The sequence below is a fragment of the Moschus berezovskii genome, chromosome X, assembly GCF_049115385.1.
Source record: "Moschus berezovskii isolate FMDL1 chromosome X, NW_MosBer_1.0, whole genome shotgun sequence".
NCBI lineage: Eukaryota > Metazoa > Chordata > Mammalia > Artiodactyla > Moschidae > Moschus > Moschus berezovskii.
Genome location: NC_142488.1, coordinates 120,717,184 through 120,737,471, shown reverse-complemented (window position 1 = coordinate 120,737,471; position 20,288 = coordinate 120,717,184). Strand labels below are relative to the sequence as shown.

Below are 20,288 nucleotides of genomic sequence, written 5' to 3'. Positions count from 1 at the left end.
TCATCGGGCAGTCACTTAGTGAGCTGGTTTGGCCAACATGCAATTACAGGGCACACGTAGTTCCCAAGTCAGCCAAGTAGCTGCTGTGCACACTAGCTGATCTGTCAGTCAGCAGCGGGGGGCTGAGTGCACATGTGTGTGCTGAGCTCCGTGTGCGTTCTCTGGCCACTTCACCCCATGTCACAGTGAGAAAGGTGCTGAGACAACCACACAGTAGGGCTGGGAACTGCCGGCTGGCACTGCAGGGTACAGTCCATCCCCTGGCACCTTCAGACTCCTCTCCTAGCATGGTTGACAGGCCCTTCCATAACTGTCTTTTCAATCACCATCTAAGGATTCAGAATAAACTGGAAATTGGGTCCTCTGGTTTCCAATGGAAATTGGAAACTAGGACAGAATTCTGGCACTCAGGCCCCTGCTTCTCCATACCTTACCCAGCACCTTCCTTCCGCACACTGGAGAAGAGGAGGCAGCCAAGTACTGCAGAAGGAAGGGAAGATGAGTGGTCCGAAGCCCTGAGTTCTGATCCCAGTGTGGCCACAGTGTCTCCTGGGCAAGACCTGTCCCCTGCCCTACCTGGCTGCCATCTCCCCATCTTCATCAAGAGGAGGTCCAGCTGGATCATCTCCGAGGGCACCCCAGCCTAGTTCTGATGCTGTCTCTCTCAGATCCCTGTGAGGACAGGAAACGTCATCCAATCTCTAGTGACCAGCCAAAGGCTGCCCCCTAGTGGTCCTAGAGCACACGGTGCTTTCTGTCCTGCTAGATGAACCTAAAGTGGCTCAGTTTTATCCAACACCTCTAGCATGCCTAGCCTCCTGAAACAAGGGAAGAAAAATCTAACCTTACCTGGGTTCTCAGTGTGGGCAGTCATCTTGTTTCTAGACCACTCAACAATTCTTTCTATTCTTCCTAGAAGCTGCTCTTCATAGAAGCTGTTCTTACCTCCTGAACCCACAGCTGCCCCTCCTCCCTCTGAGACAGCCTCTTCTCCAATCCACAGAGGAGCTCACAGCCAAAGATGCCCTCACTTTCCCTCCTTCCTCTCTCTTAGCAACAACATTACCTGTTCTTATTTCCTTTCTGCTGGCCTGGGAGAAAGAAGTGTCCCTCTTCCTTCCAGGGGCAACACCTACCCCGGGGCTTAATCTCTTCTCTCCTGCCGCCTTCCAGACCTCACACCATCCTTTACCTCCCGTCTCTCTTGTGTCTTTCACACCTCCCAGACCTCTCTCCTCAACCTAGAACATCTTCGTGTCCCCCTAACCCTAAGAGAAACCCTCCCTCCCTTCTGCCCGCCTCTTTAACATACCACCTTCTTAGCTCTGTTCTTCTCTCCAGTGTAACCTCCATCATCTGGGTTTACTTTCTTACCTCTCTTCTCTCACTGTTTTTAGGAAACACTTTTTGTTGCAAAATACAGTATGAATATAAAACAGATAACCTGTAATAGAAAATAATCTGAAAAAAAAACATATTTTAAGAATAACTATAAAATTAACACTCATTAACTCACCACCCAGGTTAAGAAATTAAATGTTACCAGTCTCCTAGGGGGCTTCCCTGGTGGTTCAGATGGTAAAGAATCCACCTGTAAAGCAGGACCGGGGTTTGATCCCTGGGTTGGGAAGATCCCTTGGAGAAGTGAATGGCAACCTACTCCAGTATTCTTGCTTGGACAATTGCGTGGACAGAGGAACCTGGTGGGCTACAGTCCATGGGGTCTCAAAGAGTCGGACATTACTGAGCGACTAACACTACAACAATAGTCTCCTCGGAGTCCCTGATGCCTAAAGCACATAATCAGAACCTACTGTATGCCAGACTCTGTTCTAAGTGCTTTATGTACATTGATCCATTTAAACAACCCTATGTGGTCAATAACATGATCACCCCAGTTTTATAAAGGAGGAAACGGATGCACAGAAAGGTATCTTGCCCAAGATCACACTGCTCATAAATGGCTGAGTTTGATCTCAAACCCAGGCAGTCTGACTCTAAATCGGCATGGTCCAGTAGAGTTTTCTGATATTCTAGAAGTGCTCTTAGCTTCCCTGGTGGCTCAGACGGTAAAGCATCTGCCTGCAATGTGAGAGGCCTGGGTTCAGTCCCTTGGTTGGGAAGATCCCCTGGAGAAGGAAATGGCAACCCACTCCAGTACTCTTGCCTGGAAAATTCCATGGATGGAGGAGTCTGGTAGGCTACAGTCCACGGGATTGCAAAGAGTCGGACATGACTGAGCGACTTCACTAGATTTGTGCTGTCCAGTATGGAGCCATGTGGCTATGGAGCACTTGAACTATGGCTGATGCAACTGAAGGACTGAATTTTAATCTTGAAAAACTTTATGTTTATATTTAAATAGTCACCAGTGGCTAGCAGCTACCATGTTGGACAGATGGCTCTAAACTCTGGCCTTAATCACTAATGCCACCTGCCTGTCTCCCTCCATCCGTCCTCTCTGAGACCCCAGCACTCCCCTGAAACTGCTCTAGCCAGGTGACTGCCCAGCAGCCAAACCCAAAGGCAGTTTCATCAATTTTTATTCTCCTGGATCCTTCAGGAACATTAGGTAAAACTGCGCATTCTCATTCCTTTCTCATGAAGAAAGAATTAATAGCCCCATGAAAGAAAATACAGAAAAGTAGAAAGGGAAAAAAAAAAATCACCCGCAGTCCCACAACCAAAATATAATTATTATGACCATTCCAGTACATTTCCTTCTATAAATAATTTTTAAACAACAGTTGCAATCACACTTATTTTTAAAATTTACCTTTGTTTGATTTTAGAATAACTGTGTCCTCTGGGGGTCAAATTCTCATCCTGATGACTTTACCCATTCTCAGTGATGAGCTCGTGGATACATATTTTTGACACCTTGATAGGTATCTCCATTTTAAATATCTCAGTGGTACCTCCAACTGACCATATTCAGACTCTTGCTCCCTTATCTTTCTCCAAAACCCTGCTCCTCTTCCTTCTGGGTTCCCCCTTAACAAGAACAGTACCCCCATGTGCCCACCAAATCAAGCCAGAAATCAGAACCCTCTCCCCTACCCAGGCCCCTACCTTTTTTTAAAAAAAATTAATTTTATTTTACTTATTTGGCTGCATCAGGTCTTACTTGTGGTGCATGGGCTCTAAAGCTTGAGGGCTTAGTTTCCCGACTAGGGTGGATCCTTAATCACTGGAGCACCAGGGAATTCCCAGCCCTTAACTTTCTATGTCTCTAATTCTTCTGTTCTTCCATCTTCATTCCTACTCTTATCATCATAAACTGAGCCCTAAGATGTTCACGATCTGAGCCCTTCACCCTGGTACCCAACCCTGAGGGTAGGTTGAGTCCCTCAACTGGCTGTAGATGGAGCCCCTTGCCCTTGCCATTGACAAATCCTTTCCCACTGGTTTCAGAATGAGCCTAACTAACCCTGGCCACAGCTTAACCCATAACTGTAACCAATTAAAACTGCCTGCCCTTGGTTGAGTGAAGGTGGTACAGAGCTAACCCATTTCTACCAATCAAGACCCCACTAGTGAGGTTGGACCCAGAGCAATGTCATGCCCTACAAAGGACAGCCCTTGAGGGATCCAAGAGTTAAGAATTGCAAGAAGGGCCAGATTCTGGTACGGAGGGCTTCGTGGGAGAGGCAGGTGGGCCTTGAACCGGATCGCTGTCTTCTCTGTAGCTAGAAGATCCCTCCGTGTTTCCAGCTGTGATTGTGGAGCAAGTCCCCTACCCTGAATTACTGCATCTGTACTCAGGCCTGGAGCTGGATGACGTTCACAATGGCATCATAACGGATGGGACATTGTGCATGACACAGGATCAGATCTTGGAGGGCAGTTTTTTGCTGGCAGGTCTGTTTCCTTCCTGGGCAGGGGAGGCGTGGAGGAGGAAGGGGTTTTGTCTTCAGGTTAACAGTAGCCCACAGAGGCTTCCAGTGGCCCCATGCAGCCAGGAGCAAGGCCCCCAGTAGTTGGAAATTAGACGGGGTGACTAGGATAAGCAGAAGGTGGTACCACTGTAGAGAGGAGAAAGCCATCCAAATGGATCCATGATCTCCTGAGATGCAGTGGAGCAGTGAGGGGAGACCAGCTCTGCTGGGAGGGGTGTAGAGAAAGGTAGAGGATCAGGGTGGGAGGCACGCTGCTGCCTTCCTGGCTGTCCCTGGGCTCCTTGGCCTCATTCTGGCTGCACCCACTGCCCTATGTCCTGAGGGAACTTTTCTTCTCTCCCAACCATGGAACCTGGCACCAGATGACAAAGAAACCACCTCACAAACCGTGTCAACCACTGAAGTCTTGCTCAACGTCGAGTCTCCCAACGACATCCTGGATGACAAGCAGATCTGTGAGTTTGAACTGTGGTGCCTCAACTTGCGGCAACACAAAATTCCATTTTAAAATATCACATCTGCGTATTGGATTCTCAGGGACCTGTGTGTGCGGGCTAATGTACCCACACCACCCCTATACTTGTTAACATGCTCTTGAGCTGTGAGTGCAGTGGGATGGGGCAGGATGGCCCCTGCAGACGAGGAGGAAGATGGAATGACTTTTTATAACTGTTTATAAAAATAACCAGGTTGACTAGCTATTTTTTCCAATTTTTAAATTACAGTATAATATACATAGCACTTCCCTGGTGGCTTCGTGGTAAAGAATCTGCCTCCCAATGCAAGATACAGAGGTTTTGATCCCTGTCAAAGGGTCAGGAAGATCCCCTGGAGAAGGGAATGGCAACCCACTCCAGTATTCTTGCCTGGAGAATTCCATGGACAGAGGAGCCTGGTGAGCTATAGTCTAAGGGGTCACAAAGAGTGAGACATGACTGAGCAACTGAACAACAAACTACACATAACATAAAATTAACCACCTTAACCATCTTTCGGTGTTTGGGTCTGTGGTATTAAGTACATTTGTTATGTTGTGCAGCCACCATCATCCTCTCCAGAACTCTTTGCATTTTGCAAAACCTGAAGTCTATTCCCATGAAACACTAACTCCTCATTTCCCCTTCCCCTCAGCCTCTGGCCACCACTGTTCTACTTTATGCCTCAATGAATTTGACTCCTCTCGGGACCTCAGATGAGCTGAAGTGTACAGTATTTGTTTTTTGGGGGGCTGGCTTATTTTACTTAACATAATGTCCTCAAGGTCCGTCCACGTGTAGCACGTGTCAGAACTTCCTTCCTTTTTTAAGGCAGAATGCTATTGTCCAGGGTAACGTTGGGCCCCTCTGCTGTCTCGCTGAGCTCCCAGGATGACTGTGCCAGATGCTGCTGAGTTAGAAATGAACCGGGCTGGAGCCTCCTCTTCCCTTCCCTGTTCTAGGCGGTTGGCCCCTCCCTCCTGCAATGGCCCCTGAGGCAGGCTCTTCCCCCAGCAAACACCCCCTCCAGGCATTTGCCCTAACTACAGGAAGACTCCTGGCTCCAACTGACCTTCCCAAGGAGGTGCTTGGATACAGGGTGGCAAAAAAGCCGTGAAGCTGCAGGTTCCAATTCCTCATCCCACCTCTGGCACTAATTTTCATTCAGGATTCAACAGATATTTGCTGAGTACCCTCACATACCAGGCATAGGTGACCAAGTTGCTGTGTGCCCCTGGGCACATGCCCTGCCATCTCTGGTCTCAGTCTCCTCAACAGGGCTAGATGAGGTCTGAGGGCCCTTCTATTTGTGAAATGAGTAGATGGCTAAATGAAGGTGGCCCTTTTACCTGGGCGTCACCTGGAGCTTCCCGCTGCCAGTGGCGGGCTACACATGTGCATGCTGGGACTGGGGCCAGCTCGTGCCCACAGCTCTGCAGCTGTTTCCTCTCCTCATGCTGTGAGCCACAGGAGGCATTTGCAGGTGTGCCCTGTGTCTGGGGCTATGGGGAATGATGCTTCGGCCCCACCCCCACCCCCCAGGTACCCACTGTTCTCTTGAGCATGGGGAGACCACACTGCTACCATGCCCTGGGCCCCCGCCACCTAAGGCCTTTCTTCTTGCAGTCAGCACCTCTGAAATGCTTCCAGAGCCAGACCCTGCTCCAGCCATGACACTGCCCAACTACCTGTTTCCTGTCTCTGAGCCCGATGCCCTGAATAGGGCTGGTGACACTGGTGACCAGGAGGAGAACTGTCTGGAGGAGAAGGTCCCCAGAGAAGAGAGCGCTAAGAAGACTGGAAAATCAAAGAAGAGAAGTAAGATAGGGGGGGAGAGAGTGTGTGTGTGTGTGTTTTTTTTTCTTCAAGGGGCTGGGCAGTAGGAGAGGGCTCAGGGAGACCACGGCTGGAGGTGAGTGCCATGTTTCACAGACATGTTCAGGGCATAGCTCTCTAGCGTGGCAGATACAGATGGAAAGTCCTCCTTTCTGGAAAGCCGGGCCTCATCAGGTAGCTTGCCTAAAGCCTGACATTTTCCAGGCCACTCCTGTCTGCCCAGCAGATATGTAAATGCTTATGACCTCAGTGGGTTGAATCCTGCACTGAGTGTTCAGACACCAGCCTTGGGCCCCTGGCCAGTTCCTGGCACTCTGGGGGCCTCTGCCTCACTCTCTGCTCTTAGCTTCCTTCTTGGAGCTTACGAAGCCAAGACTGTATACGGTAGAGGACTTTGGGCTTTCCCAAGCCCATGTTATTGATTTACTCATATGATGGCTGGTCGATACTGCTGTGTCGGTGTGGCAACCAAAGCCTGGTGCCACACTTATCTGCACAACAGTCACGCCTTCAGACTGCCATTTTGTTTCAAAAATTAGGCGAGGCAGATTCTGTGCTTCTAAAGGTGACTCACTGGCAAGCACTCCATGGCCCCACATTGTTTGGGGCCTGAAATGCAGGTGGGCCCTTGGGTGGGTGGAGCTACCTGAATGCGATGCCTGTGGAGTGTGACCCAGGCCTCCAGCCCCGCAGGCAACCTGCCTCGTCCTTGTCTCTGGGCGCCCCTCAGTTGGTCAGCACCTGGGCCCTCCATCTCAGGAGCCCAGCCCTGCAGCCTCAGCCCATTCCCACCTTCCCCCACCCTCAGTCCGGAAGACCAAGGGCAACCGCAGTACCTCACCTGTCACTGACCTCAGCATCCCCATTCGGAAGAAATCGAAGGATGGCAAAGGTACAGCAAGGAGGCGGGTGAGGTGGGAAGGGAGCCAGTGGGGTTGGGTGGGTGGAATCTGGGCACCCCATCACCACCCTGCTGCTCTGCAGGCAGCACCATCTACCTGTGGGAATTCCTCCTCGCACTTCTGCAAGACCGGAACACCTGCCCCAAGTACATCAAGTGGACCCAGCGAGAGAAAGGCATCTTCAAGCTGGTGGATTCTAAAGCAGTGTCCAAGCTGTGGGGGAAGCAGAAGAACAAGCCTGACATGAATTATGAGACTATGGGCCGGGCACTCAGGTAGGAACCCCTGCCCAGAGGGCTCCCCAAGCTTCTCCCTCTGTCCCAGGAGCCCCTCGCTAAGGGGCCTCCAACTTTCCCTGAAAAGATCAGGCTCTGTGTGGGTGATGAGTAAGTACCTTGCTCCTCCTGCGTGGGTCACCTAGATACTCCTCTGAGGAGCGAATTCCTGGGCCCGTCCCCGCAAGTCTCCTATGACTCTCCCATATGCTTGCCCCCCAGCCCATTTCCCATGTCCTATCTGGGGGAGACAATCCCCTTCTTCTTGTGTTTCTGTCCTAGCCTTTTCCCTTTTTAGAGTGGAAAGAGAATTTCAGGGCCTCCCCATCCCCATGAAGGGCTTCCTTTACATTCTGCAAGCCAGGGACTGAGGAAGATGGGTCTGACACACACAGTCGGTCTCTCAGGCTGGGGGATGGCTGAACCCTCATTCTCCACCCCCTCCCATCCTTCACTCACCCCATCCTCTGCCCAAAGCAGCATGAGGGTCAGCATTGGAAATCCCCTTTCGTGGACCCTTTGAGTCATCAGAGGGAGAAACTTCATAAAAGCCTTCTAAGTCCAATGTGTCCCTTCCCTTGCCCAGGGCTCCCATCTGCATCCCCCGCCACCATCCCTGGAGGGCACTGTGTCCCTGACATTACCCGCTCTCCACCCAGATATTACTACCAGCGAGGGATCCTGGCCAAAGTGGAAGGGCAGAGGCTGGTATACCAGTTTAAGGAGATGCCCAAGGACCTGGTGGTGATCGAAGACGAGGATGAGAGAAGCGAGGTCACAGCCACATCCCCTCAGGCCTCTACTCCCTCCACCTCCTCTGGCGGCAACTCCCGGAGAGCCAGTTCCCGGGTCTCTTCCAGAGCTGCCCCGCAGGGCAAGGGCGACACTTCCTGGGAAAAGCCGAAGGTGCAGCACGTTGGTCTCCAGCCTTCTGCGAGTCTGGAATTGGGACTGTCTGTAGACGAAGAGATCCCCACTACCTCCGCCATACTTGTGTCTCCACCAGAGAGCCAGGCCAAAGTCACCAAAGCTGTGAGGTAAGGGCGCCCAGGTTGTTCTGAGTCTTCCCCTAGGGATGGGGACATTTTCAGCTTCTTGCAAAGCTCTGTTCTGTCTCTGATTCCTGGGACCCTCACAGCATCCCACACCAAAGTAACAAATGGCCAAGCCAGCCATTGACCTGGGGGGGTGGTCTTCTGTTGCCAGCTGGGGCTACTCCTATTGCCCCAGGGCGCTCCCCAAGAACCTCCACTCCTGGGCCCATCCCCGCAAGTCTCCTCTACTCCAGAAAAGAGGCAACAGAGAAGGTGCCATTCTGCCTTCCTCAGGCTCTACCAAGCCCACCAGGAAAGCTCTTGTTACTACTTGTCCACACTAAGTTCCCTCCAACTTTCCCTGAAAAGCTTGGCCTTTGTCTGGGTTATACATGTGTACCTGTTACTGTGCTGGTGTGGGCCACGGGGATGCTCTTCTGAAGAGGGATGTCAGTACACTGCAGTGGTGACGAACACAATCTCTGGAGGCAGAAAGCCTCGGTGTGTCCCTGTTGCTGGCTGTGTGGTCTAGGGCAAGGTACATAATCTCTCTGTGCCTGTTTCCTCATGCAGGAAAATCAGATTGTTAATCTTATTCAGCTCATGGGCTGATCAGAAGATGGAGTGAAATCCCACATGCAAACCATTTAGCATGATCCCTGACCCAAGTTAAGGGCCCAACAAACAGTATCTGAAACGCCTTCCGCTCCATTCCCCAGCGCCCTCCTCCCACGCCTCCTCCCTGAGCCCAATGTGCTTTCTGTCTCTCCTCAGTGCTTCTTCAGTGCCCAGCAGCATCCACCTTGGAGTGGCCCCTGGCAGGCCGGGCTCGGCCTTGACCCTGCAGACCATCCCGCTGACCACAGTGCTGACCAACAGGCCTCCTGCCAGCACTACTGCTTCAACTCAGCTCGTTCTCCAGAGCGTTCCACCTGCTTCCACCTTCAAGGACACCTTCACTCTGCAGGCCTCCTTCCCCCTGAACACCAGTTTGCAAGAGAACCAGGTGGCAGCACCAGGAGCTCCGCTGATTCTCAGTGGCCTCCCCCACCTTCTGGCTGGGGCCAACCGTCCGACCAATCCGGCGCCAACCTCGGTCATGGGAGCTGGCCCAGCAGGGCCCAGCTCTCAGGCCCCTGGGACTGTCATTGCGGCCTTCATCAGAACTTCCGGTGCCACCGCGGCCCCTGGGGTCAAGGAGGGGCCGCTGAGGCCCTCGTCCTATGTGCAGGGCATGATGACTGGGGCCCCCATGGAGGGCCTGTTGGTTCCTGAAGAGACCCTGAGGGAACTCCTGAGGGAGCAGGCTCACCTTCAGCCACTTCCAAGCCAGGTAGTTTCAAGGGCTTCCCACAATCCGAGCCTTCTGGGAAACCAGACTTTCTCTCCTCCCAGCCGCCCCACTGTTGGGCTGACCCCAGTGGCTGAACTTGAGCTCTCCTCGAGCTCAGGGTCCCTGTTTACGGCTGAGCCTAATGTAACCACACCTGGGAGCCTGCTGACTAGATCCCCAACCCCAGCCTCCATCTCCCCATTCAACCCCACTTCCCTCATTAAGATGGAGCCTCATGACATGTAAATGGAGGGGGTCGGGGGAAACGTGACCGCCAGGCAAAGTTGAGCAGCATTTGTACACGGACTTCCTCTAAGAGAGACTGGCTGAAGTAGCACACCAGCCCTCACATCTCAGTGGGGTGTCAATACACCAGACCCCCGAGCCCCACCCCTGCCTGGTGTCACCATGGCCAAGACAGGCCCAGTCAGAGCATCCCTGGTGTCAGACCATGGCTTTCAAGAGTACTAGGGGATATGCTCTTGTCAGGGTAATGGGCTGGCTTGCTGATGGAGGCAAACCTTCTGAGATGTTTGTAACTGGGGCTGGGGTAGGGGCTTCATGAGAAGAGTCTTTTCACCTGGCTGTATTCCACCGACTTCGTTCCCTCCGCAGAGTATTTACTATCCCATATGTGAATATCTCTGTATGTATTTGTGTGTACTTGTGCATCTGTATCTCCGTTTCTTTGGTGAGGACGGGGGTGTAGCTGTGAGGTCTTCAAGGGTATGTGTCTCTCTGAGGGTCAGCCACAGAGATGGGGAATTTTCTGTTTTGAGGTACAAGCCAAGATTTGATTGTTCTGAGACAATGGGGTACAGGTTGGAGCCCCCAAATCCGGAGAGATGTCACAGAGCTGGGCAGGTCTGGGGAGGAGAGCTTTGATGGGTGTGTTCATTGAGGAAGATGGAGTTATAGGGGACAAGGAGAAAGGCATGTGGGATAAAACCCTGAAGAGAGGGAAGGAATTCAGCCCTGTGGAGCATCCCCGCAGGCTAGACCGAGGTCTTCTTGGGCTCAGCCTCATTGCCCACCAGTCATTTGCCAGCAGGCCAGATCCTTCATCTCCCCAGAGTGAGTGCTTTGCGCCCCTCCAGGGGCAGACTCAGCCACAAGGTCCCCAGGGCAAGGGGACTATATTAATGGATGTTTGCACCCAGGGCTTGGGCTATAATTCCAGCCTTCACGGCCACGCTGCTCTGCATCCCAAATCCTGGCTTCCCTCTTGGTTAATTTCGCCTCTGCCATTTCACTGCTGGCAGGCGATACAGGGGATGTCGGGTAACCACATGCTCGGGGTCTGCCTCCGTCTCTGCTCGTGCCTCCTTGCTGCTCAGCCTGCTTTCTACTCCCCTCATAGGTCTGCCCACCCACCCACTCCCTCGACGGCTGCAGTAGGCCTCCTCCAGTGGGCCGAGGGCCTTGATGGCCAGCCTTTTCACTTCACCCTGACTCCTCCTCCACGAAGATGGAGCCTGAACCTGTGAGCTCCTGTCCTTTCTGTCCCTCTGCATGCCTTCCTTCCACCTTTCCTCTTTCTGAGAAGGGGGGTCTAGCCAGTTATCTCTTAAAGTCCACCCCTCGGCTGGGGGCCCAGATCCCCTCCCCTCTCTCTTCTATGTCTCTCGTTCCAGGTTTGGGAGCAAGGCTGAGAGCTCTACTCTGTCAGCCTTGGAAACAGTGATAGGATCTGGTGAATGTGGTTACTGTGAATTGGTGCCTCAGGACCTTTGCTGTGTCCTTGACACAAAACCAGCTACTTGACCTCACTACCTCCCCTGTTTGCCCTTCTCTCCCTCTCCTTCTGGTCACTGCCAAGCCCATTATCATGCTCTGTCACCTCTTGTTCTCCCACTTCTCCACCCTGGGAGGGAACCATGTATGGTTGTGCAGGTGTATTTCTTACATGTCTCCAGCACTTGGCATTAATATCTCTTTTTCTAATAAAATCAGCTTATGATGACAGTTTCCTGGTGGTGGAGAGCAAAACATCTTGAGAAAGGGTCACCTTTGAAAACAACTTTACACAAAGGTGCTGCATGGGCTAGGAATGGCCCTGCCCCCCTCACCCGAATCCCGTAGAACTCTTCATCTGAAGTCACTAATGCCATGGAGGTGATGTCAAATTTCTTCTTCATGGTTCTAAGGCCCCTTGTGAGCCCTCACGGCACATGACACTACTTCCCCGTCCTCCGTCGCACTCTGCGCCCTTGCTAGCTCCACATCTACATTCACTATGGGCACCCCCACGAGCCTCAGCCATCCTCCTGGCTCCAGTGAGGCTCTTCGGCTTGGGTATGGAATCTAGAGGCCCAGCCCCTACTCTTCTTGGCTTCTGGCTCACATTTCTGCTGGATAGTTCTACCTAGATGCTTGTCAGGCCCTCAAAGATTGTCCCTCTATCAAAAATGGATTTTTGGAAATCTTCCAACACACAAAACCATTCCAGACAAAAAGGCCGTCATGACTTGCCTATTTCTGTTATTGTCCTGACCTTCTAAGCTTGACATTTCAGAGCCATCTGCTGGCCGTGTTCACTTGACCCTACCCCATCCTCATTGCCTCAAGTCTGGTGTGGTTTGCCACGTCTCTCCAATCCAGCCATTCTTCCACACGTGCAGAGAGCCTCCAGCCTTGTTCAGCCTCCCCCAGAGCTTATCCCCTTCCCTGGACATATCAGCAGCCCCCTAGTGTGATCTGAGTCACCCCCTCCAACCTGCCAGGGCACCAGCTCTATTCTTCCTCTGCCAAAAAGTCTCCTGGGGCTCCTCACTGCCTACAAAGGGGGGGGGGTGATACCCAAAATCCTTAACCTCCAATCTGTTCTTAGCGGCTGGGCATTAACCCTTTATTGTCTGACTCACAAGGCAATCCAGGGGTCCCGGAGGAGGGATGGGGGAGCACTTGATGGCTCAGGGCAGTTGTTCCAGGAATATTTTGCACTTCACCATCACGTCCTTGCCTACTTCCCCATTCACCTCCCACTGCTCCCTGGATCCCTTGAATTGCTCCAGTCAAATGGATGGACTCACTCACCTTTGCACGTGCTCCAGTTGGAGTTGCCTGCCTCTGTACTTTTACTTTTCTTGCTTCTGCTCAACCACAGTGCTCTTCCCACCCCGCTAGTACTCATCAAATACACCCGTCCTTCAAGGCTCAGTTCATGGATGCTGCCTCCCCAGACCAGCCTACCCTTAAGTGAGTTCATTTGAAATGTGTTGCAAGTGCCATTCTTTTGGTAACTGACTGTGAGCAGCCTGTGACATTGCCTCTATAATAATCACAAACTGTTACTTAAATCTTCACTGACCTGAACGTAGGTAGTCTCCCCAGTTAGTGTGTTACCTTCTGAGGGGAGTGGGACTGTGTCACCCATAGTAGGGCACACTACGAAGCATCTAGTGAGCGTCAAGGGACGGTTACTGATTGAGCTGGTGAGAGAGGGGGACCAGAGTGAGGTAGGTGACCTCCGACCTCCCCTCTGCACAGACACTCACCCCAGGTGCTCCACTGCCCAGGGCCGGCCCTCCCTGGCTCAGTGCCCTCATGGTACCCCCCACCCCACCCCTGGCCTTAATACCCAAGAGTTGTTACTACTTTGAACATCCCCTGCCTCTCAAGAAACTTCCCTGTCCAGTTTCTTTCCTACTTAAAGTGTTAAACTAGCTAAGCTGATAAACTAACCTGTGCTGATGTAGTTATGGGAGAGGGCTAGAGGAGAACCTCAGGAGATAGGTTCATTTCAACCAGGGTCATGTAGCAACAGCACCCCTGCCTTTGCAATAGTTTGATGGAGTCAAAGAGAGTGGCTTCTCACCCCCAACAGGTGATGCATTACTCCCTCCTCTGAGCTCCCACAGCACTTTGTATATACCTCTTATTGTAGCACTTAGCACATGGTAGCGCCTTAGCTATGTGTTTATGTATGTTTCCCTTCCAATAGACTGTGAGCTCCTCAAGGACAGGGACTGTGTGTTAGTCACTGATGTATCCCCAGCGCCTAGCACAGTGCCTGGCACACAGTAGGTGCTCAATAAATGTTTATTAAAAGAATGAATGACTCCTGTTTCTAATCATGGAGATTTCAGTGCTATACTAAGGCAGGCCAGAGAGGCCAGGAAAGGAAACCCACACTTGGGGCCTACCACCGCTTTCGACTCCTCATAGAGCATGGCAGGCAGCTGCTGCCCTTGCCCATGTCTGTGGCCACCCCAGGACAACAGGGTCCATGAGGAGCCCAAGGCTGCTTCCAGCAGTGCCTTGCTGTCACTAGGTGTCGGTGCCCCGGGCGACTCTCAACTCCTGCCCCCTTCCTGGGACAGACTCATCGCTATTTCCTCATCCCTGGGTGGAAATGTCACTTGAGTGGTGGAAATGTCAGGCCCGGTGGGAGGGATGGAACAAGAAGTGGGATTCTCACGATCATCGTTCCTCTGACCCCGTCATGTATTTTGAAGGAGGCGGTTGCCTCCGGCTCCAAAGCCGCCGAATCTGAGGTGAGTGAACTCATTCCCCAGCCGCTCCCAGGCCAGGGAGGCCAACGCGGTCACTCCTTCGAGAGCCTCGGCCTCGGCACGCCAGGCGTGCGGCCGGCGTCCAGCAGGTGGCGCTATGGAGCCTGCGCAGGCGGGCGCGTGGCCCAGCGGAGCCCGGGAAGGGAGAGGCGGTCAGGGCGGGGCCTGCCGCTCCTGGCGGAGGCGGCCGCAGCTGGCATCTTCCTGTCCCTCTATCCTGACTCTGCGCCCCACACTCCCTAGGCGGCTCTGGCTCCCAAGCAGGCCTTCCCGTGCTCGGGAGCTTAGAACTTTCCCCCCAGCCCCCGCCCCCTCCACTTTCCAGGGGGAATTTAACAGTCGAATAAATACCCTCTCCCCATTGGCCGGTCGCGCCCTGGCCCCGCCCCCGTCAGCCCGCCCGTAGCCTGCGGGACTGGCAGGTGAGCGCGCGGCGCGCCCGGCCTCGGTTGCCGGCCTCCGCACTCTCCAGGCGGCGGGAGTGAGTCCAGGCCGCGGGCGCCAGCCGCAGGGCTCCCGGCCTGGCCCACCTCCCACCGCAGCCTGCCTTTAGCTACAGTTGCACGCAGCGCCGCTTTCAACCTTGAAATCGGAGAACACTTGAGGCGCCCGCAGCGAGACCCCGAGCCACTGAGGGGCCGGCCCGCGGCCGGGGAGGCATCCGAGCCCGGTTGCCCAACGCTGTGGCTTGCCGGCCCTCCTCGCCGGGGAAACCCGTGGTCTAGGGGAACACGTGGAGCCCGCCCCGCCCCGTGGCGGGGTCCAGAAGGCCCGAGCACTTGGCGCCTCCCCCTGGCTGCGAAGCAGACTGCCCTTGCGGCGGACTCCATCCTCCCTAACACACACACGCACTTGCCTTAGCAGGGATGGGACACAATAAAATGCCCAGCAGTCTTCCCCGTCGTGAGTTAAAAAGTATGCAAGGGGCAGGAGTTTGCCGCCCAATTCGCCGCCCTCCCCCAACCCAAACAGGGCTGCAGTGAAAGCGGATCGTCCTTTCTCGGAGTATGTAGACTCTGGAGAGCCTCCCTCTCAACCCAGTACCTCAAAGAGGAGCACTCTGGTAAGAGCATCAACTGTAGGCTCGTGACCTCGGCATGTCGGAGGAACTAACTTCAGCTAACAGCCATGGTTACTCAGTATGTTTCTCTTCCACTGGCGGTAAATTGGGCCTCATTTGGCAGATGGAATAATGAAGGCTAGAAATACTAGGTTGTCTCTCAACCTAGGTGGGAAGTGGCGGGCTGGCTCTTTCTCTGAGGCCGCACTGAAAAGGATTAGATCGTTTAATAAGAGGCGATCGTCCTCTCCCCAGTCCGAACCCGGGAATGCACACTCACCTCGTGTTTTATGGGATTCACAGCCCATTCCTCCATTTTTGGTCTTCCCACTCTGGCAGAAGAGCAGTGAGAGGGCTCCAGGAAAAGTGTGGAGAAGGGAGCCCAAAAGCAAGGAAATAAGAAACTGCTGTTTGGTGTGGCTTTCAACTCACTTCCTTTCTCCAGAGAAATAAAGGGGTGTGTGCACCCAAACGCCCAGGGCTGTCCAGAGTCACAAAGGACCTATTCCCTTGCGATCATTCTGACTTTGCCCATTGCATCTCCATCCTGCCTTAATGGAAATCCTTATACCCCTAACGCTCTCCCTTCATCCTTTGTTCTGAATAGGGCAATCACCTTTTCCCCTCCCTCTGCCTGTCCTACCTCCAACATATTTTACCAATGTATTAAAAGAAAAAGGAAAAACCTCTGTCACTACCTGGTTTAGAGTTCCCATGGTTCCCCATCACCTCAGGCAAAAGTCAAAGCCATACTCCTTGGCATGGCTGGCAGGGCTTCTACACTCTCCTTCCCCACCTGTGCCTTCCAGCTGCAGTGACACTGAAGTGGGTTGTAGTTTCCTGCACATACTACCCTTCTTCTTCGTCTCCAAGCCTATGCTCAGATGTCCCCTTAGTTCAAGGGTTCCTCCCTGCCACCCCAAATCCATTCTTCCTACTTGTCAACTAGGCATCACTTCTGACCACCCCTGTGCCTTTGCCCATCCAGCTGAGCTCCCAAAGCATCCTGGGCTTAGCTGGATCCTCGCATTCACCACATGGCCTCAGGTGTTGTTTGGGAAGCCTTGAGGCCTCAGGATCAGGAGGTGGGGAATGAAAGCCAGTGGGGAGGATTAATGCTGCTCCTCCATCTGAGCAACTCAAGGGTCACTCCTGGGGCAGGATGGCTGGATTCCTGTTCGCCAGACAGACAGACCCCCTGGCTGGTACATGACACGGCTCTCCAGACACGGCAGCCACAGTGAGAGATGCTAAAAGCATAGCTTACAAGGGCCTCATCCCAGACCTACAGACATCCCCTTCCCTTCAAACAGTAGCAGGCTCATTCTGGAGCCAGCAGTCACAAGTCACAATCATACTTTCTACTGCTGGTTTTCAGAAGAAGGGAGAAAGTTGTAAAGTCTAGGATGGGCATCTTGCCTCCAAAGCAGGTGGGTCTTAGGAAAGCAGAACCATGGAAGGTCTGCACTGTACAGGGGGGCAGAGGGGACACCGGCAAGACAGTGAGGGCAGTGAGTGACAGGACCATGAAGTCTGCTGCTCATACAGGGCAGGAAACAGTGCGGGCAGGCAGGTGATTTCCTTGAGTTAAAGAGGATCATCCCTCACAGCCACCTCAAAGAGGGCCCCTCCCTCTGAGCATACTCCTCTGGGGATTGAGGAATGTGTGCACGTGTGCGGGGGCACCCCCACGCAGCCTACCAAACTGATGCAGGTCCTCAATTCTCCCCAGGATTTGTCCCTGCCTTTCCTTTTCTTTCCAGATCTTGCCAAGGTGACCCAAATCCTCACTGGTCACTCTACCTGTTCTCCTTTGCTGTGCCGATAAGGACCCCAAACTGCAAAGCAGGGTGAGGGCTTTCCCCACTGACTTCATAGGGATACCCATCTTTTTTTAACTACAGAAAAGCCAATATGGGGAGCAGAGAAAAGAGACAGGAGACAGAAGCCCTGACACAGGTTTTTCAGTATGCAAGTGTTTTTGACTCCACAGCCAGTTGCTTAAAATGAAACATAAAGGGCAGCCAAAATACACACCCAAATGCAAAAAAGTAAAGGCAAACATAAAATAAACCACACAATACCATGAACCTCAACAGAACCAGAAAATTAAACCCAAAAAAACCCCTCAACTTTATATATATATATATATTTTTTTTTTTTTTTAAAAAGGGAGAACAACTGTTCAAAACCAACTGGGCAGTATGGTGGAGGTGGGTAGCAGTCCTACAGAAGGGGGCCTAGAACATCCCCCTGGGAACAAAGAACAAACACAATACAAAGAAAATAACCAACAATCCTCCTGCGAGGGCCAGGAGTCTCCGGAGAACAGATTGTCCCATCCTCAAACTGGCTTTTTTTTTTTTTTTTTTTGCCTTTTTTTTGTCTTTTTTTTTTTTTCCATTTTCTTCTTTTGTTGTTGTTGTTTTAGCACCTGTACAATAAAACTGCACCATCTCCAACCAGAGCCGGCCGTGGGGAGGCCTCCTGCATTCGGATGGCACACACTCTCTACAAGGATTGTTCGGAAAAATAGCAATTGGTAGAAAAATAAGAACAAGAGTGGGAAAGACAATGCCACAGAGGGGGCTGTGGCAAGGAAGCAGCCCAAACCCCTCCTTCTCTCTCTCCACCAACAAACCCAGCGCTGAGAGGAGACCTGGTAGGGCCGGGCCCGCAGCCCCCGTCCCCAAGCAGGAGTGGGGCCTGGCGGGAGACCAGTCTCCTGCCCTCACCTAGGAAGCGGCTGAGGCCTGGGTTCAACATCTGGCAGGAAATCCCAGAGCTCTATGGAAATTCCAAAGGAGAATGGGGGGGGGGCAGAGGGAGAAGGAGCTGAGGACAGAGAAGAGAAAGGGATGCTTCAAAGGCAAGGAGGAGAGATGGGAACAAGGGCAAGAGGGAGCTGAGAGGCTCAGTATCCAGGGAGGGCAAGGCCCGGGTGGGGTAGGGTGGCCAGGGGTGCAGGGGAAGAAACTGTGGGAACAAACCTATATTGTGCACTCTGAGGGCAGTGAGGACGGTGAGGAGGACGACCTTATCCTTCAAGACCCATTCTCAACTCTCCATTACAGTAACTTAGTAATAATCCCTTACTCCCACAATCCTCCCCTCCCCCAGTAAACAAGCATCTCCAAATAGCAGGGCTGCTGCAAAGGGCAGGGGGGGTGAACGGGGGGGGTGGTGGGGGAACTGGGGGAGGGGTGAGCACCAAAGCCTCAGGATTCACCCCCAAACCCCCAGACCTGGGCCAGCACCAACCACCTTCATTAGTTACAAGTCAACGGCCCCCACCCTTCCCTGCCTCCTCCCCAGTGGTGGACAAAAACCTGGGAGTAACTTTTTCAGAGGGAGGAAACAGCTTCAGAGCTTGATCAAGAAAGACAAAGAAAGGAGGTGAAGAAAGTCCCTCAATACAACAAGTTGTCTCAAATCGTCACAGTGATACAGACTTATCAGAAACCAATGAAACAATACAAATTAAATACTAATAAAATAAATACTATGGAAGACAAAAGAACACAGGGGAACGGAGGGGGCGCTCAGAGATTTGGGTTTTTCTCATTTCTCTTCCGGACAGGCCGTGGCCACCCAGGGCCCCGGGTTTGGTCTTGGTCACACACAAGGAGGCCAGTCCAAGGGACCCCGGCGCCACCTCCCACCACCCCTGGGACCTCTTGTCCTCAGACGTGGAGTTCAACTTTCCACCCCCATCACCAACCACAACAACGACGATGACAGGGAGATGAGAACTAACTGTAACCAAAAAAAAAAATCCAGTCACTAATGCTGGCATCGATAAGGCGGCTTCTTGTTGGTCCGTATTATTGCCTCTTTCTGCAGTCTGGTGCTCGGTGGGGGAAACATGGGAGGTGGGGGAGGGGTGAACTTGGGAGGAGAAAGAAGAAAAGGGAGGGGCTGTTTTCCCGGTCAACTGTTCCAAGGCTGGAACTCTACCTCAGACCCTAGGAGCCGAAGCAGCTCCACCTCGTACCGCACCAGCTCCACAGTCTCAGAGGAGCCCGGGGCAGAGGTGCCATCCAGGCCTCCAGGCCTCTCGGCGGGGGTCAGCAGCTGACTGGAGGCCACCTGCCGGTAGAACTCAGCCTTGGGCAAGGTGGCGATTTCAAAGTGCGGGAACCGAGCCTGAAAGATCCTCGAGGAAAGCTTCAGCCTCTTCAGGACGTCGGTAAAGAGAAACCAGTTGCAGGGCCTGGAAAAGGCAAGAATGAGAGTTAAGGGAAGGGGCAGAAGGGACAGGGTGGGGGGCGGGCACTGGGCGCTGGCCTGGCTACTCCTCCGCTAAGCCCCTGACTGCTTGGGTGTTGCAGAGGTGACAATTTTCTCCTGTCCCCTATGCTGGCAGGCCCCGGGGTTTCAGCTCAATGGCAAGCACTCAACCCGTGACTGACCCCTTCCAAAAAGTGGGAGTAGGAGGGAAGTGGGCCTTCCAGGACCATAAACTCTGAGCAGGCGTCCCAGCCTTCGCAGCCCAGGTGACCTGGAATTTACCCTCTGTGGGCACCAATTCTGCCCCCCAGCAAGCCCTACCAGCCTGTCTGGTTTCCCTTTGGTTGTCTCACCCCTGCTTCCCCTGCCTCCTTCTTCTCCAAGATCTTCCCCAGCAGAGGGGGAGCCGTGGAGAAAAGCCTAAACTGCGGGTAATCCAAAAGGCATTTCTCTTTGGCTCTGGAATGCATTAGACAAGTTTTTTCTCCAGCGGCAGCACCATCGTTTCTGCAGGGCTGCAGCTCACGTTACAGCTACAGCTAGTCTGACTTTGCTGAGCACACCCGACTGGGCGGCAGCCTGGGGACAGCTGGGAGGGGGGCTGCAAGGACGCCCAGGGCCAAACGCTAGCTTTGACTAAACGGGGAAGAAATGCTGCGTCCCCATGTTAGTAGCCCCTGTTTCCAAGGCTGTCTTTCCTCGCCATCCGCCATTCCACTGTCCCACTTC

General features: G+C 53.1%; 2 protein-coding genes across 5 annotated transcripts in view; one reads left to right on the top strand and one right to left on the bottom strand.

Annotated features, from left to right (window-relative positions):
• Nucleotides 1–11,720, top strand: part of ELF4 (E74 like ETS transcription factor 4) — a 36,894-nt gene extending 25,174 nt beyond the window's left edge. For both annotated transcript variants that reach the window (XM_055438450.2, XM_088833578.1), the window contains 7 exons: nt 3,690–3,861; nt 4,262–4,354; nt 6,002–6,193; nt 7,020–7,103; nt 7,196–7,388; nt 8,048–8,425; nt 9,197–11,720. In XM_055438450.2, the coding sequence (XP_055294425.1) occupies nt 3,690–3,861; nt 4,262–4,354; nt 6,002–6,193; nt 7,020–7,103; nt 7,196–7,388; nt 8,048–8,425; nt 9,197–10,001 (1,917 nt within the window). In that variant the 3' untranslated portion in view covers nt 10,002–11,720. The remainder of the gene's footprint in view (nt 1–3,689; nt 3,862–4,261; nt 4,355–6,001; nt 6,194–7,019; nt 7,104–7,195; nt 7,389–8,047; nt 8,426–9,196) is intronic.
• A 5,744-nt stretch (nt 11,721–17,464) lies between these two features.
• Nucleotides 17,465–20,288, bottom strand: part of BCORL1 (BCL6 corepressor like 1) — a 61,558-nt gene continuing 58,734 nt past the window's right edge. For all 3 annotated transcript variants that reach the window (XM_055438478.2, XM_055438479.2, XM_055438480.2), the window contains one exon: nt 17,465–19,542. In XM_055438478.2, the coding sequence (XP_055294453.2) occupies nt 19,260–19,542 (283 nt within the window). In that variant the 3' untranslated portion in view covers nt 17,465–19,259. The remainder of the gene's footprint in view (nt 19,543–20,288) is intronic.